Consider the following 17,978-nt stretch of genomic DNA (forward strand, 5'->3'; position numbering starts at 1 on the left):
TGATTCCATCTTGTGCTTCATCCAGCCCGTATATGTCAATGGTAGTTTATCAATCTCTCCTAGCTTCTCCTTCCCACACTGTGTCCACAAGTCCATTCTCTACATCTGCATCTCCATTTCTTCTCTGTAAATAGGTTCATCAGTAACATTTTTCTAGATTCCATATATATGCATTAATAATCCCCTGGAGGAAGACATTGCAATCCACTCCAGTATACTTGCCTGGAGAATTCCATGGACAGAGGAGCCTGGTAGGCTATAGTCCATAGGGTCTCACAGAGTCAGACACGACTGAATGACTTAGCATGCATGCATGCATGATATTTTATCTCTTTCTGACTTACTTCACTCTGTATAACAGGCTCTAGGTTCATCCACCTCACTAGAACTGACTCAAATTTGTTCCTTTTTATGGCTGAGTAATATTCCATTGTGTATATGTACCACAACTTCTTTATCCATGTTCTGTTGATGGACATTTAGGTTGCTTCCATATCCTGGCTATTGTATAATAGTGCTGCAATGAACACTGGGGTACATGTGTCTTTTTGAAATTGGCTTTCTCAGAGTATATGCCCAGAAGGGGGCATATACATTGCTCAAATGAGGTAGTTTTATTCCTAGTTTGTTAAGGAATCTCCATAGTGTTCTCCATAGTGGCTGTATCAATTTACATCCCCACCAACAGTGCAGGAGGGTTCCCTTTTAACCAGCATTAACCAAAGGCTCTCCAGCACTTATTGTTTGTAGATTTTTTGATGATGGCCATTCTGACTGGTGTGAAGTGATACCTCATTGTAGTTTTGATTTGCATTTCTCGAATAAAGAGTGATGCTGAGCACCTTTATGTGTTTTTCTCAGCTATCTGTATGTCTTCTTTGCAGAAATGTCTTTTTATGTTCTCTGCCCATTTTTTATTGGGCTGTTGGTTTTCTGATATTGAGTTTATGTGCTGCTTATACATGTTTGGAAATTAATTCTTGATTAGTTCCTTCGTTTGTTATTCTCTCCCATTCTGAGGGTTGTCTTTTCATCTTCTTTAGTGTTTCCTTTGCTGTGAAAAGCTTTTAAGTTTAATTAGGTCTCATTTGTTTACTTTTGTTTTATTTCCATTTCTCTAGGAGGTCGGCCATAGAGGATCTTCCTGTGATTTATATCAAAGAGTATACTGCCTATAATTTTGATCTAAGAGTTTTATAGTGTCTGGCCTTACATTTAGGTCTTTAATCCATTTGAGTTTATTTTTGTGTATGGTATTAGGAAGTGTTCTAATTTCATTCTTTTACGTGTAGCTGTCCAGTTTTCCAGCACCACTTATTGAAGAGACTGTCTTTTCTCCATTGTATATGCTTGCCTCCTTTGTCAAAGATAAGGGGCCCATCGGTGTGTGGGCTTGCTTCTGGTCTTTATATCTTGTTTCATTGGTCTATACTTCTGGTTTTCTGCCAGTACCATACTGTCTTGATGAATTTGTAGTATGGTCTGAAGTCAAGAATGTTGATTCCTCTGGTTCCTTTTTCCTTTCTCAAGATTGCTTTGGCTCTTTGGATTCTTTTGTGTTTCCACACAAATTGTGAAATTTTTTGATTCTAGTTCTGTGAAAAATACCATTGGTAGTTTAATAGGGATTGCATTGAATCTGTAGATTGCCTTCACAATATTGATTCTTCCAATCTGAGAAAATGGTATATCATTCCATCTGTTTGTGTCTCTGATTTATTTCATTAGTGTCTTGTAATTTTCTGAATAGATGTCTTTTCTCTCTCTAGGTAGTTATTCCTAGGTATTTCATTATTTTTGTTAAAATGGTGAGTGTTTTTTTTCCTTAATTTTTCTTTCTCATTTTTCATTGTTACTGTATAGGAATGCAAGAAATTTCTGTATATTAATTTTGTATCCCATAACCTTACTAAATTTCCTTGATCAACTCCAGTAATTTTCTGGTGGCATCTTTAGGGTTTTCTATGTATAGTATCATGTCATCTGCAAACAGTGAATTTTACTTCTTCTTTTCCAATCTGGATTCTTTTTATTTCTTTTTCTTCTCTGATTACCATAGCTAGGACTTCCAAAATGACATTGAATAATAGTGGTGAGAGTGAACACCCTTGTCTTGTTGCTGATTTTTAAGGAAATGCTTTCAGTTTTCCACTGTTGAGAGTATTTGTGTGGATTAGGGATTCCCAGGTGGTTCAGATGGTAAAGAGTATGCCTGCAATGTCAGAGACCCGGATTCGATCTCTGGGTCATGAAGATCCCCTGGAGAAGGAAATGGCAACCCACTCCAGTATTCTTGCCTGGAAAATCCCATGGATGGAGGAGCCTGGCAGGCTACAGTCCATGGGGTTGCAAAGAGTTGGACACAACTGAGCAACTTCACTTTCTTTCCTTCCTGTCATATATAGCTTTTATTATGCTGTGGTAGGTTCCTTCTATGCCTACTTTCTGGAGAATTTTTAATCACAAATGGGTGTTGAATTTTGTCAAAAGCTTTCTTGGTATTATGTATTGAGATGATCATGTGTTTTTACCTTTCAGTTTCTTGATATGATGTATCACACTGATTCATTTGTGTGTATTGACGAATCCTTGTATCCCTGGGATAAACCCCACTTGATCATGATGTATGACTTTTTATGTGTTGTGAGATTTGGTTTGCTAGTATTTTGTTAAGGATTTTTGTATCTATGTTTATCAGTGATATTGGCCTGTAATTTTCTTTTCTTGTGGTATCTGTCTGGTTTTTGTGTCAGGATGATGATGATAGTCTTGTAAAATGAGTTTGGGGGTTTTCATTCCTCTGCAATTTTCTGGAAGAGATTGAGTAGGATAGCTGTTGTGCTGTGCTTAGTCACTTAGTCATGTCCAACTCTTTATGACCCCATGGCCTGTAGCCTGCCAGGCTCCTCTGACAATGGGATTCTCCAGGCAAGAATACTGGAGCAGGTTGCCATGCCCTCCTCCAGGGGATCTTCCCAACCCAGGGATCGAACCCAGGTCTCTCACATTACAGGCAGATTCTTTACCATCTGAGCCACCAGGGAGGCCCAGAATGGATGTTAGCTGTTCTCTAAATTTTTGGTAGAATTCACCTTTGAAACCATCAGGCTCTGGGCTATTTGTTGATAGAAAAATGTTGACACAGTTTCAATTTCAGTGCTCATGATTGGTGTGTTCATATTTTCTATTTCTCCTTGTTTCAGTCTTGGATGGTTGTACCTTTCTAAGAATTTGTCTGTTTCTTTTAGGTTGTCCACTGTATTGGCATGTAGTTACTTGTGGTAGTTTCTTATGATCCTTTGTATTTCTACCTTTTCTGTTGCAATTTCTCCTTTTTTGTTTTTAATTTTATTGATTTGAGTCCTCTCCCTTTTTTCTTGATGAGTCTGGCTAAAGGTTTATCAATTTTGTTTATCTTTTCAAAGAACCAGCTTTTAGTTTCATTGATTTTTGCTATTTTTTCTCTGTTTCTATGTCATTTATTTCTGCTCTGATTTTTATGGGTTATTTCCTTTAACTAACTTGGGGATTTTTGTGCTCCTTTTTCTAGTTACTTTAGGTCTAAGGTTTGATTGTTTATTTGATGTTTTTATTTTTTCTTGCTGTAAGCTTATGTTACTATAAACTTCCCTCTTAGCACTGCTTTTACTGCATCCCATAGGTTTTAAGTTGTCATGTTTTCAGTGTCATACATTCTTAGATATTTTTTATTTCTTCTTTGATTTCTTCAATGACCTGTTGGTTATTCAGAAGGGTATTGTTTAGCATCCATGTGTGTGTATATTTTATAGTTTTTTCCCCCAGTAGTTGATATTCAGTCTTATAGAATTTTAGTGAGAAAAAAATGCTGGATACAATTTCAATTTATTAAAATTTACCAAGGCTTGATTTGTGATGCAGTATGTGATCTATCCTGGAGAATGATCCCTGTGGGCTTGAGAATAAAGTGAATTCTACTTCTTTCAGATGAAATGTCCTATTATATCAATTAAATCCATTTGGTCCCATATGTCATTATAGCTTATGTTTTCTTATTAATTTTCTGTCTGGGTGATCTGTCCATTGGTGTGAGTGTGGTGTTAAAGTCCCCCACTATTATTGTGTTGTACTGTCAATTTCCCCTTTTATATTTGTTATCATTTGCCTAATGTCTTGAGATCCTCCTATGTTGGGTGCATATATATTTATAGTTGCTATATATTCTTCCTGGATTGATCCATTGATTATTTTGTAGTGTCCTTCCTTATCTCTTGTAACAGTCTTTAAAGTTTATTTTATCTGACATGAGTATTGTTACTCTTTCTTTCTTTTAATTTCCATGTTTATGGAATATCTTTTTCTGGACACTCACTTTCAGTCTGCACATGTCCCAAAGTATGAGGTTCATCTTTGTAGACTGGATACATAGAGGTCCATTCAGCCAGTCTTTATGTTTTGGTTGGAGCATTTCACTCATTTACATTTAAGGTGGTTATTGATATATATGATCTACCATTTATGTTATCAATTGAACTTTGTTTTTGTATATCTTTTTTCTCCCATTTCCTGTCTAACTAAATTCCTTTGGCATTTGATGTGAAGCTGGATTTGTGGTGCTGAATTCCCTTAATTTTGCTTATCTTGAAAGCTTTTGATTTCTCCATCATATCTGAATGAGACCTTTGCTGGATATAGTAATCTTGGTTAAGTTTTTTCCTTTCATCACTTTAAGTATATCCTGCCACTCCCTTCTGGCCTGCAGAATTTCTGCTGAAAGATCAGCTGTTAGCCTTATGGGGATCTTCTTATATGTTAATTGTTGTTTTTTTTTTCTGATTATTTTACTATTTTTTCTTTCTGTTTAATTTTTGTTAGTTTGATTGTTATGTGTTTTGCTGCGTTTCTCTTTGGATTTATCCTGTATGGGACTCAGGGCTTTCTGGACTTGGGTTGCTATTTCCTTTCCCATGTTAGAGAAATTTTCACCTATAGTCTCATATGTTTTCTCATACCCTTTCATTTTCTCTTCTTTTTCTGGGACTCCTATAATTTAAATGTTTGTTTACTTAGTGTAGTCCCAAAGGTCTCTTAGACTATCCTCATTTCTTTTCATTCTTTTTTATTTATTCTGCTATACTGCAGTTATTTCCACCATTCTACCACCCAGATAATTTGTCCATTTTTCTGCCTCAGTTATTCTGCTATTGGTTTCTTATAGTGTATTTTATATCTCACTTATTTGTTGTTCATTGCTGATTGTCTATGTTTTTTTTTTTTCTCCTATGTGCTTGTTATCTTCTCAATCCATATAGGTGCTAAGTCACTTCAGTCATGTCCAACTCTGTGTGACCTTATGGACTGTAGCCTGCCAGGTTTTTCTCTCCATGGGCTTTTCCAGGCAAGAATACTTGAGCAGGTTGCCATGTCCTCCTCTAGGAGATCTTTTCAACCCAGGGATTGAACCCACATCTCTTACATCTCTTGCATTGGCAGGCAGGTTCTTTACCACTAGCGCCACCTGAGAAGACCTATCAATCCATACCTCCATTCTTTTTATCTATGCCTCTATTTTGTTTCCAAGATTTTGGATCATTTTTACTCTCAGTACTCTGAATTATTTTTCAGGTAGAGTGAAAATATTTTTCAGGTATTTTTTCATTTATTTTGTCTTATGGGCTTTAACTATATTCCTTTACCTGCTACATATTTCTCTGCCTTTTAATTTTGTTTAATTTACTGTGTTTGAGGTCTCCTTTATTCAGGCTAGAAGTTCATAGTTCCTGTTACTTGTGGAGTCTGCCCACAGTGTGTGGGGTTGGACCATGCCTTGTGAAGTTTCCTCTTGAGGGGGACTGGTGCCTATATTCTGGTGGATGAAACTGGATCTTGTCTCTCTGAAGGGTAGTGCCATATCCAGCGGTGTGTTTTGGGGTGTCTGTTGGTGTGGTGGGGCTTTGGGTACTCTGTCTACTAATGGGCAGAGTTGTATTACTGTTTTGCATAGTTTCACATGAAGTGTCTGACAGTAGATCTTGCTGGCCTTTGGGTTGGTCCTGGTCTTAGTGTTGAGATGGAGGTCTTCAGGAGAACTCTTGCTGATTAACATTGCATGGTGTCAAGAATTCTCTGGTGGTACAAAGTTCTGGACTTGGGTCTCCCGCTTCAGAAGTTCAAGCCTGATCCTTTACTATAGCACCAAGACTCCACCAGCCACACAGCACAGAAGAGAAAGAAAGAAAGAAAAGGAGAAGAAAAAGTAAAAGGGGGGATAAGGAAGTCAAACAAACAAACAAAAGCATGGACTGACAAAACTCAAAGACAAAAGTTAAAAATAACACTAAATAGACAAGAACTCCCGAAGAGAATCAGAGCCTCAGAAAAAGCAAAGAAGTTAGAAAAAAAAAGAACAAAAGTAGGAACCAAAAAAGAGGAGAGCAGTCAAATCAATAAAGAAACCCATAAGTGAAAATGAATACTACAATCTAGATTAGCAAAAATACAAAACCAAAACTATAGGGAAAAAATGCAACATAACAAAAAAGTACTGTAAATGGGAAAAATAAAGTTTATTTTTTAAGTAAGAGAGTTTTAAAAGGAAAAATTAAGTAATTTTTCTAAAAAAAAATAATGGAATAATAAAATAGCAACAGAATACAAAAAAGAAAAAAGACAAAAATAGAGAGAAAGAGAGTAGTAATAAGAAGAATGTCCTCCTATGTCCTCTGTTGTCCTCACCACACAGTGAACTCCAGTCAAACTGCCTACTCTTAAGTCCCCCAATATTTCTAGGAAGGTCTCTGGATCTGCTGTGGGCACTGTGGGGCCAGCTCAGACTCAGATGTGGCCTTACTCCAGCTTATACTTGCTTCCAAAGTCCACAATTGCCCCCTAAGTCCACAGTCTCAAACTAATTGTGGGGATTTAATCTGGTGAACCTGAAGCTGCAGAAGCTATTTCCCTGCCTCTTCTCTGGCCACACAGCTCCAGGTGCTCAGCTTTGGTTTTGCCCCCACCTCTGCTTGTAGGCCACCCTCCAGTGTCTGTTCCCTGTCCAGATAAGAGGAGACAAAAGTGGTGGCTGATTTGGTCTCACTCACTCAGTTGGGCTGCAAATAGTGAGGTTTACAACAGACACAACTGGTGTGTGAGGGGAGTGCCTGTGGTGGCCAAGACCTGCAAAAATTTGGTCCTGCCTGAGTCAGGTCATGGGCTCCCCCAGGGGAATTGGCCCTGTGTCGTGTGTCCCTTGGCCGAGCCAAGCTGCATAGCCTCCAAGAAAGGTGTGGGCAGTGTACAGCAGCTGCTCACAGCTTGATGATAGCAGAAACCACTGGGATCAGGACTGTAGTGGCATCTTTTCCCATGCCTCTGGCACTTGAGCAGGCTTTGGTGGTGGCCAACTGTCTGGCATATCCTGCTCTGGGATCTCAAACTTCTGTTGTAGCTAGTTCTGCCTCCAGCACTCAGGTCAACCCTTATGGTGGCCAGCCAGTATATCCCAGCCTTTGGCATTGCAGTCCACAGCTGCAGCTTGTCCCACCTATGGCACACACAAAGGTGGGGCCCTGTGATCTGTTATCTGTGTGGAGTTAAAGGGTTCCCATTACAATTATCTCTTGCCTCTGTGGCCCATACTTTTCCCTGGATTCCCTCAGCTGTGTCATACTAGCCCCCTCAGAGTATCTTCATGGCAGTCAACCCCCGTCCTCTCCCTGGGGTCTGACCACTGAAGCCTGAGCCTCAGAACCCAATCCTCATGTGCCACGGCAGGTGTGCAAACAGTGTCTTGGGCTGGGATGTGCTAATCGACAACCGTCTCTGTGGTGAATTCTATCCATTTTGCCTTCCAAGCACCTGTTGCTGAGTTCCCCTTTAAGGTTCTAAAGCTTCTCTGTCCCTGCTCGTGAGGGGGTTTTTGAGTGTGTGGAAACTTTTCCTCTTTATGGCTCCCTCCCTGGGATACAGGTCTCCATCCCAATCCCTTTGTCTCTTTTTAAATCTTTTTCTTTTGCCCTACTTCATTCTGTGGAGAATAGCTTGCCTTTTTGGAAGTCTGGGGTCTTCTGCCAGTGTTCAGAAGGTGTTCTGTAGGAGTTGTTCCACATGCAGATGTATTTTTGATGTATTTGTGGGGAGGAAGGTGATCTCCATGTCTTACTCCTCCACCATCTTGAAAATCCCCCATGAACTTTTTCAAGTGCTTTCCTACAACTATTAAGATAATCATGCCATTTTTTTCTTAAATTTGGTAATGTGTTTTATCCCACTGATTGATTAAATACACTGAACTATCCTTGCATCATCCTAGGGATAAGTCTAACTTTATCATGGTGCATAGTCCTTTTAATATACTATTGAATTCAGTTTGGTAGGATTTTATTGAGGATTTTTGCATGTGTATTTATCAAGGATATTGACCTATAGTTTTCTTATCTTGCACTTGGTTTGGTTTTGGTATCAAAGTGATGCTTTCCTCATAGAATAAGTTTGGAAGTGTTCCCTCCTATCCCATTTTTTGGAAGATATTAAGAATTAGTATAAATTCTTTGAATATTTTGTAGAATTCATTAGTGAAGCATTCTGGTCCTGGGCTTTTCTTTGTTCAGAGATTTTTGGTTACTGATTTAATCTCTTTATTTGTTATTGATCTATTCAAGCTTCCTATTTCTTTTTAATTTACTTTTTGTAGGTTATGTTTCTAGGAATTTATCCATTTCTTATAAGTTATCTAGTTTGTTGGCATATAGCTATACATAATTGTCTTTTCTGACCATTTTTATTTCTGAGGCATCCATTGTAATATCTTGTCTCTTATTTCTGATTTTATTTATTTCAATCTTATGTTACATTTACTCTAGTTTCCCTCATCAATTCAATAAATATTTTGAGTACCTATATGTGACAGACAAGAGATTAAGCCAGTAGCTTTGTACCCATTGTAATCCATCTTGCATATCATGGCTAGATCATTTCAACATTCAACATGATCAAGTCATTTTTGAGTTTAAAAATGTTTAGTGTTGCACATTACCCCTACCTCCAACCATAAATGGGATCCTACTCTACATGTGTGTGTGTGTGATGCTTAGCTATTCAGTAGCTTTTTCTTTTCATTTTATAACATTTCATTGGCCATCTTTTGTTTTCAATACATCCAACTCTTATCTAATTATTCTTAACAGTTAATGCACCAATGTCTGAATATTGAAATTATCAGTAATAGGTATCAAATAATTGGTATCAATACTGAAATTATCAGTAATTGGAATGAATCTTCAAAATAGTTGCCTTGGTATTTTCCACAACTGTGAGTCAGAGTGAATGTCATTCTGTTGCCCATTATTTGAAAGTTACTCAGTTAATTAAATTAGTAAGCACTTGGAAAGATTAGTAAGTGTTGAGCAGTAAGCTGAAAAACAACATATGCAAACCAGATTGTCACCATAATTTACTACAACATAAAATAAAATACTCTGGAGCATTTATAAGGAGAAAGGGGAGAATGATCTAGAGTAAGACAAACCATTAAAATACCAATGCATTTTGAACTTCCCTGGGGTCCAGTGGTTAAGAATCCACCTGCCAATGCAGGGACACAGGTTTGATCCCTGGTCCAGGAAGATCTCACATGCAACTAAGCCCAAGATCCACAGGTACTGAAGCCCATGCACTGTAGGGCCTGTGCTTCATAACAAGAGAAGCCACCTCAATAAGAACACATCACAACAAAGAATAGCCCCTGCTCACCGCAACTAGAGAAAGCCCATGTGCAGTAACAAAGACCCAGCACAGCCAAAAATAAATAAATAAATAAATTTAATAATTAATGAAAACAATGCATTTTATATCTTCATTGTCACTTATTTATGATTATAAGATTATACGTGGTCATTGTAGAAGATGGGAAATAGAGAAGCACATTAAAAGGAAAACAATCATTACCCTAATCCTATGACCTTAACTATAGTAAATATTTATTTTTTATTATATAGCTTCTTATCTTTTTACTTTAAAATTTTTATTATAAGATACAATACCATGATTTTTAAAACATTCCAACAATACAGAAAGGTGCAAAGTAAAAAGAGAAATTCCTCTTTTCGCCATTCTCATTCTCACCTTCTGGATATTCACTCACTGTTAATTCCTCTCATAATTTACATTTAAGTGAATTGATCTTGCCTTTTTTCTGAGTATATAAATATGTGTTAGGTGATATATACACCACTATGGGAGTCATACTGTGTTAATGTTCTTTATGTTACTTTTTTCACTTAGTTTTCTACCCAGAGCATACATATTCAATATATAGCCCAAGTGCATCTATTTCAAATAGTTTGACTTGACACTTCTCACCCCATTCCATGCCATTGAGTTTCTGATCTTTCACAGAGAAAGGTCTTAGCTGAGATTCCATTCCAGTGAATCACACATTCTTTCTGCGTGTATGGTTCTATTTCAGACCATTTGTTGGGAGGTATTAGAGAAGAAAATATAGTTACTACCATGTGGTATAGTAGAAAATATCAATGATTTGGGTTTGGATCTCAGTTTCATCATTTGTTGGCTGTGTTTAAAGGATAAAATCTTTCAAACAACCTTGTGAGATATTTTTAGCCCTCTTGAGAGATGAGAAAACAGAGACCCAGTCAGGGAGAAATGACTTATTTAAGGTCACACAACTACTATGTATTATAGCCAGGATTTAAACAAAGGCCAGTTTGAGGCACAGCCTATGTGTTTTCCTTTCAACCATCGTGGCTTTTCTTTGGGACTTCAGTATAAGTGAAGGAGAAAAGTCTTTAAAGTGATTGCTTAAGTTTTTGACCAAAGCCTTAATAAAAGGTTATGTACTCTGTTATCTTTCCAGTATCCAAACGTCTCTTATCTGACTTCTTTTGTTTTGTCATATTTTCTTTTTTTAGGAGAGAAGCCTTATAAATGCACTTGGGATGGTTGCTCTTGGAAATTTGCTCGCTCGGATGAGCTCACCCGCCATTTCCGCAAGCACACAGGCATCAAGCCTTTCCGGTGCACAGACTGCAATCGTAGCTTTTCTCGCTCTGACCACCTGTCTCTGCACCGCCGGCGCCATGACACCGCGTAAGCGGTACAGACTGCACTAGAAGAGCTGCGCTGGTCTCTTTCGTGCACACGCCCGTGTTCTATAAGATCATGATCATCTTTTCCTCTTTGACTCAGTTTGCCTGTGGTATGGGATACAGCTCACTGACCCAGACTGATGAGACTGGAGGAAAAGATAGCTGATCTTTCGTGAAGACTCCTTATATTCCATCTTCATTTCTTCCGTGTCTCATCCCCAATTTTTTTCAACCTCCACATGGGTTGAATTCCAGTGCGGCACCCATGGTTGCCCCCTCCCCTGCTCGTTATGAGATAGGACATTTTTCCTACAATAAAAACACAGGAATCAAATTCAAGGCTGTGAACAAACATATGCTGCTTTTTTTTAATTTTTCTCTTGTTTTATAGAATTCTTATCCATATTTTTGAATCAATATATCAATGTGGTTGGTAGTGTCCTAAAATGACTTTTTTCAAGTTCCCAGGCAAAAGAAGGCATAACATTGTAGTTGGTTGATAAGATTTACAGGTATTTGGGTCCTGAGTATAGGGCACATTCTTGGTGAATAAAGTGAGTCCCATACCAAACTCAAAGATTGTGTAAAACCATTCCTATTTGTTCTTACATTGTGGTTTTCGGACAGTGCTGGTGCTCCTTGCTTCTTCAGTCCATCAAAGGGAAATAAAGGATCTTCTTGTCCTCCTTTTAATCCTCTTCTTCCTCCTCCTCCTTCAGGATTAAAGATTTTTCTACACAGTTACATTCTTTGTTATGTTAAACTTGGATAAAATTTTCAAAGCACACACTAACACGCCAGTATGGAAAAAAAAATGTTTCAGGAGAGTGATTGGGCAGTGGTAGGAGCAAGTAGATCCAAGATGATCCTGTAAACAAATAGAGGGGGACTTTCCTTTGTATAGGATATCAAAAGTGCTGTAATCACAAGCCTCATTCAAATGACAATCTGTTGAGACAGTGTCTTGAGGTGATAGCTGTACTGTTTATTCTTCTGTTTACATAAAGCTACTGTTATGAACATACTGCATGATGAAAAAATGACACACTGGGGCCATGTTACACAGAGGTGAGAGGTTAGAAGAGAAAATGTGTTAATCCCATGGTTATTAACATGCATTCCTGTATGTTTCAAATGGAATATAAGAAGATTTTAGTGAAAAGTATTAGTAGCAAACAGAAAGCAATTTGATGTTCTACAACTGCTGTGAACATCTAAGACATTTTTTTTATCTATTATAGCAAGCTGCATAATATACACATTTGGTTACCTAATCAGACTGGTTTATCATAATGTCTGGGACATAAAACCCTCTGTTCCAGGCGCTGGACCTCAGATCTACCTCCACATGGCAAATGTCCTCTCCCAGGGTGGGGGAGGGGAGCTTTTAATCACTTAATTGTGGACACAGCTTCTCTCCTGGAAAAGATTCTCTTTATATGGTATCCCCTTTCCTTGGCAGATATTTAACCAGTCTCTCTTGAATACTTTAGGCTACCTCCCAAGGCCATTTATTCTGACTAAATTATAGAATTCTAGTACCAAGAAGGGATCCTATCAACTATATAGTCCTACTCATCATTAATATTTTGCAGATGAGACAAATATGGGTCAGATTTCTTCCCAAGATGTTTCTTTGAGGTTTATAGACCTGCACACTCATTCTCCCAGGGATCACATTATTAAACCAAATTTTAAAAAAATTACATGATGGGTTGCAGTATTTGTCTTATTTTATATGTTATGCTTCAGAAAAATTTAAACCACTTACAGAATAATTTACAGTTGACTAAATGGTAAGTAAAATGTGCTTATGGTCATTGATATATAACATTAGGCACACAATTTTTTTCTATTTTTAACACTTTCTGTAATATCTTAGGTTTGATTTATCTCATTTCAAGCTACAGTGTCTTTCCAGACCATAAATCCTCATAAATTCAAGGACTACCTGTATTTTTCAAAATGATATGTAGATTTTTACCATTTTACCCTTGTTATTTTGACATAGGTTTTACCTTAACTTTTGGTTGCAAGTTCCACATTACAGACTAATTGTTAAAGCATAGGGAGTATCTCCCTATGCAGCTGTAAGACAGGTTGTTAAAGGTGAAACTTATGTTGTTAAAGTTACCATCATACATAAGTTAAGCTTATAATTGAGTAGTTGATATGGTATTTCACAGTAGAATCCAAAGACATACTCTTTTTCTCCAGAGTTTGGATTTGAGACTTCTTTTTCAGAGTTCATAACTGACCTGTGCCCCTCAGACCTCAAAATCTTTTGCATTGGAGCATATGATCTATTTATAAATAAAGACTATGTTCAAATCCTACTAACTAGGATATTTAAATTAGCATCCCAAATATTGGTATCACTGACATCTTTAAGCTTTCATTCAAATTTTCCCTGAAAAGTAATGAGGGACTTTATTAATGATTTATTAATTGTCTATGGCCAGGAAAATATTCTAATCCTATTTTCATTGTCCTCTTCCCTCCAAATAATGATAAAATCTTTACAAATTATTTATATATTCTTTAGGAAATATGTCAAAATACATTAAGAATATTTCATGGAGTACAGTTACTCAAATACAATATAGTGCTGTACCACACCAAGAGCACATAGAACTTTGCTAAATAAATGTGGAAAAGAACTGTCTCTCAAAGGTAGCATTTGGAATTTATTGTATTTACTGTGCTCACACCAGCAAACCACCATTATGTGGATGGTTGCCTATGGCATGGAAAATGGTTTTGTTCAATAGGGTTGAATAATATCTTGGAATTTGTTGCAGTGGAATTTGTCCATTTGTAGATGATTGGCAGTTGACCATTACTATTGATAATTATTATTGGAAAATTCAGGAAAAATATGAAGAATATGAACAGCTGAGTACATTAGGTAGAGTGAATTATATATGGGCAAGACAGAAAGGTTTGCAAGAATAAATTCTTCTTAAATAAACTTTTATTTTAAAACAGTTTTAGATTTATAGAAAAATTGTGATAATTGTACAGAGTTTCCCTATACCTCAAGCCCAGTTTTCCCTATTATTAGCATCTTTCATTAGAATGATATATTTGTTGCAATTAATGAAGTAATGATGATACATTACTATTAACTAAAATCTAAACTTTATTCAGATTTTCTTAGCTTTTACTTAATATCATTTTTCTGTTTCAGCATCCATTCAGGATACCACATCTCATTTAGTAGTCATAGTTCCTTAGGCTTCTTTGGGTTGTGACAATTTCTCAGACTCTCCTTGTTTCCTATGACCTTGACAGTTTTAAGGAGCCCCTCAATTAATATCTAATTATTTTTCATTATTAAACGGAGCTTACAGGTTTGGAGAATGAAGATCACAAAGTTGAACTGCCATTTTCTACACATATTAACATGGCATATACTTTTGATGTTAATCTTGATCATCTGGCTGAGATACTGTTTGTCAGGTTTCTCCTCTGTCCCACCTTACATACTGTACTCTTTGGAAGGAAATCACAATGTACAGTCTACACTTAAGGAGTGGTTAGCTATGCACTACATCGTTGAGGGTGAGTATCTACATAATTATTGGGAATTCTGCATAGGAGATTTGTCTCTTCTCCCTCATTTATTTATTCAATCATTTATTGGTAGGTGTCACTATGGACTTATGGATATTTATCTTGTACTTTGGGTTATAATCCAATACAACTTATTTTGTTTCTCAAATAGTTCCAGCTTTGACCATTGGGCACTCTTTTGGCTTGACTTTCATGTACTTTTGACATACCCCATCATTTTTTTAGAACATCTTTATTTTGTAGCACTACAAGATGCTCCAAGCTCATCTTGTATTTCTTATTTTTTTCCCAATCCTATAATCAACCATTTCTTTAAGGAGTCCTGGTTTCTGTTAATGGAAAATTATGTTAGAAGTCAAGATCTGGGCATTAGGTATGCTTATTGCTACAGTTGTCTTGTTGCCTCTAGGTCATTTCAGCTGATAGAGAAAGGAAATATATGCATATATACTAACCCATGTATATCTATATATACATACATGTATCTATAGATAGTTCTGTATGTAATCATCCATATCTTTATTAACCTAAACATGAGTTCATACTGATGTATCCAACTCCAATCCATTATCACATGGATCATCTTAATCCTTTGTTTACTATTAATTTAACCTTTGTTTACTCTGACCTTCCACTCCAACCGTGAGAAACCTGGCTCCCACACTTTGCCATCTACTTACTTAATTGCTCAATTCCAGAGTACCTGTATAGTGGTATCTGAATTGTTTACTTCTATAGCTGTGGAAACAGCTAGAGCACAGTGCTCATGTACATGATAGTAACATTTTTAGAACTGTAATAGCTCTTTGAAACAAAGTGATCTGCAAAATTCAGGAATTAGTGATTTCTATGACCTGAGTTCCAGGAACTTGGGGTGTATCCTTCTCTCAAAAGTTTTTTTTTTTTTTAAGAACCAGATCATTTGGAATTGACCTAATCTTTAATAAGCCAAGGGAAATTATTGATCTTCCATAGTGTGCCAATACCTATATAGAAACATGTACACTGAAGAAAGTGGATGTGCCCAATTTAAAGAAACATTTAGCACTATCTTTTCTCACTGAAAAATATGGCTCTCTGACAATAGAGGTGCTACCCTGTTATCTCTCTTCCACATTTTCTCATCTCTCACTTTATTGACCTTAGGCAAGTCACATCACCTCTTTGTGCCTCAGTTAACCCATCTGTAAAATGGGGATCCAAATATCTACCTCACAGGAATGTTGTGAGGATTATCATTAATGGATGTTGGCAAAAATGACAAGTGATACTTAGATGAACAACAAAGTATTATGATTACCACTATGATAATTATAGTACTCTATATTTACCCTAGAAGAAGGAGAGGATTAAGCTTTCTGGATGATAAAGAGCTAAATTTGAGTCAACAGCAAGGATAATTGAAGAGTGGTCACTGGAAGCAATATTATCTCTTTCTCTCAATTTTCCTACATTCTACTCATTGCTAACTATAGGATTCTCACCTGTTTCTATACTCAAAGCATATTAGGGTCTAAAGGAATTAAGTAGGCCAAATCCATTGCTTTAAAATCTGTATTCTTCCCCTACCCTCACTCTGTCTGTACCACATTGTATGTCACCCTGTCAGAAGTACAGAGGAAATTTACCACAACTTTTCAAACACTGGCCAGTCCAGCTTCACCAGTTACATTTTATCTTTCCACACTTACTATATTATGAACAGTATAGGTAGAAGGGAAATGGGGTGGGGTGGTTGGGCTAGGAGTGGAATGGAAGAGGATAGAATTTTCACTAGTGACAGGATATTTCTTTGATTCTCAAATACTGGTTTTAACCTCCCATTTCTTTTCTGGTGGAGTGTTGGAGACAGGGGGAGAGACAGTATCTTATTAAGAAGCTCTCCTTCCTTTCTGTAGATGTTTCCCAGGATCAGTACAGATAGTTGTTTTGGACACTATAACTGTTGTATGTGTGCTGTTTTCATTGTATTTCTGAATAAACAGAGGAAGAGAATCCCTAGTGGTTTTCATCTTTGTTTTTTTGACAGGAGACACAGTAGGTGAACAGTGCCAGAAACTGACTCTTCATTTTTTTGTTGAGGAAAGGAGCCTGCAGTGAAATGATTGGGGTTTTTTTTTTTTTGTCATTTTTATTTAAAGAAATTATAGAACAGTATATTATTAAGTTTTAGTCTTTATAACTCCTATATCTGGGCCTCATTATTTCAGTGATTTAGAGCAACACCCTGTTTTTTTCCCTCTATTTTATACTAGTTCTTGTTACAGAGGCATGGCTTTGAGCCTAGGATCATGAGCAATCTCATACACAAGTTTGTTAGACCCCCGGAAATACTAAATAACTGTCTCAGTTAGCATGGTCACTTGGAGATTACTCTGTTTTAACCCAATGGGACTTTTCCTCTGTGGCATCCAGGCAGGGTGTATGCTTGGGAAATAAGCAATCTTGTTATGTTTAATTATTGTACTTTTATAATTAATAAATTTTTTAAGCTTGAGAATCCATGACTATTATCTTGACTTTGTCTTCATTTTACTTTTCTACAACATGGCATGGCACAAGTAGATCATTCTTCCCTTAACTGGGTAAAGTTGGAAGCTAGGCTATCTTAAACACAATAATTTCTCTGCTTAAGCACATGAGGCCCTCCCCATTCTTGAGATCGTTTCAGCATGTCCCTGAATAGGACTGAACGGCGACTGTGCCCCTTTGTATATGTCTTATAGTGAATGTCTTACCACCCTGTGTGGTACAGACTCAGCTGGTTAGGTTTCCTTGCCCATCCCTGTTCCCTTACCATCTTGTTTGTTTTTTAATAAGAAGGAATTCAGGAGAGAAGGGCATTGGGACAATTTTAAACTCCAAAGCTACTTCAGTGCAAATACCACTTCTGGGTAGGGGATATGGGAAGCTGCCTTGTCTGTGGTCTACAGACTCTGCTTTGGAAAACTTTGTATTTCAGAGAGATGCTGGGAAAGAAGTAAAGGGGAGGGAGGACATCCTGTGAGAGAGTAAGATCAAGAGCTAGAAGAACAGATTGAAGAATAACTATTCTTGGAGCTGACAGAAAGGGATTTTCACTACAAATGATATAAAACAAGGAATCTCAGGCTTTATAAGTTTCCCAGTATTATTTTTAACTCATTTATTATGAGAGTCACTGTCATCCCTTTGGTTTAAAAGCATCTTCAACTTGATGCTACAAATATATTGACTGAAAAACTATCAATAATCCAGGCTCTTTGCTGGTTGCTATAGAGATGAATAAAACACCACTGCTCTCAAGAAATTCACTCCCTAATAAGGGATATCATCATGAAA

At 37.0% G+C, this 17,978-nt stretch overlaps 1 protein-coding gene across 2 annotated transcripts in view; it reads left to right on the forward strand.

Moving 5' to 3' along the window:
* The window catches only part of KLF8 (KLF transcription factor 8), a 234,023-nt gene extending 216,862 nt beyond the window's left edge, over positions 1 to 17,161 (forward strand). For both annotated transcript variants that reach the window (XM_070464618.1, XM_020870388.2), the window contains exon 6: positions 10,905 to 17,161. In XM_070464618.1, the coding sequence (XP_070320719.1) occupies positions 10,905 to 11,086 (182 nt within the window). In that variant the 3' untranslated portion in view covers positions 11,087 to 17,161. The remainder of the gene's footprint in view (positions 1 to 10,904) is intronic.
* The last annotated feature ends 817 nt before the right edge of the window (positions 17,162 to 17,978 follow it).

This window comes from Odocoileus virginianus, unplaced genomic scaffold, assembly GCF_023699985.2.
Source record: "Odocoileus virginianus isolate 20LAN1187 ecotype Illinois unplaced genomic scaffold, Ovbor_1.2 Unplaced_Contig_35, whole genome shotgun sequence".
NCBI classification, from domain to species: Eukaryota; Metazoa; Chordata; class Mammalia; order Artiodactyla; family Cervidae; genus Odocoileus; species Odocoileus virginianus.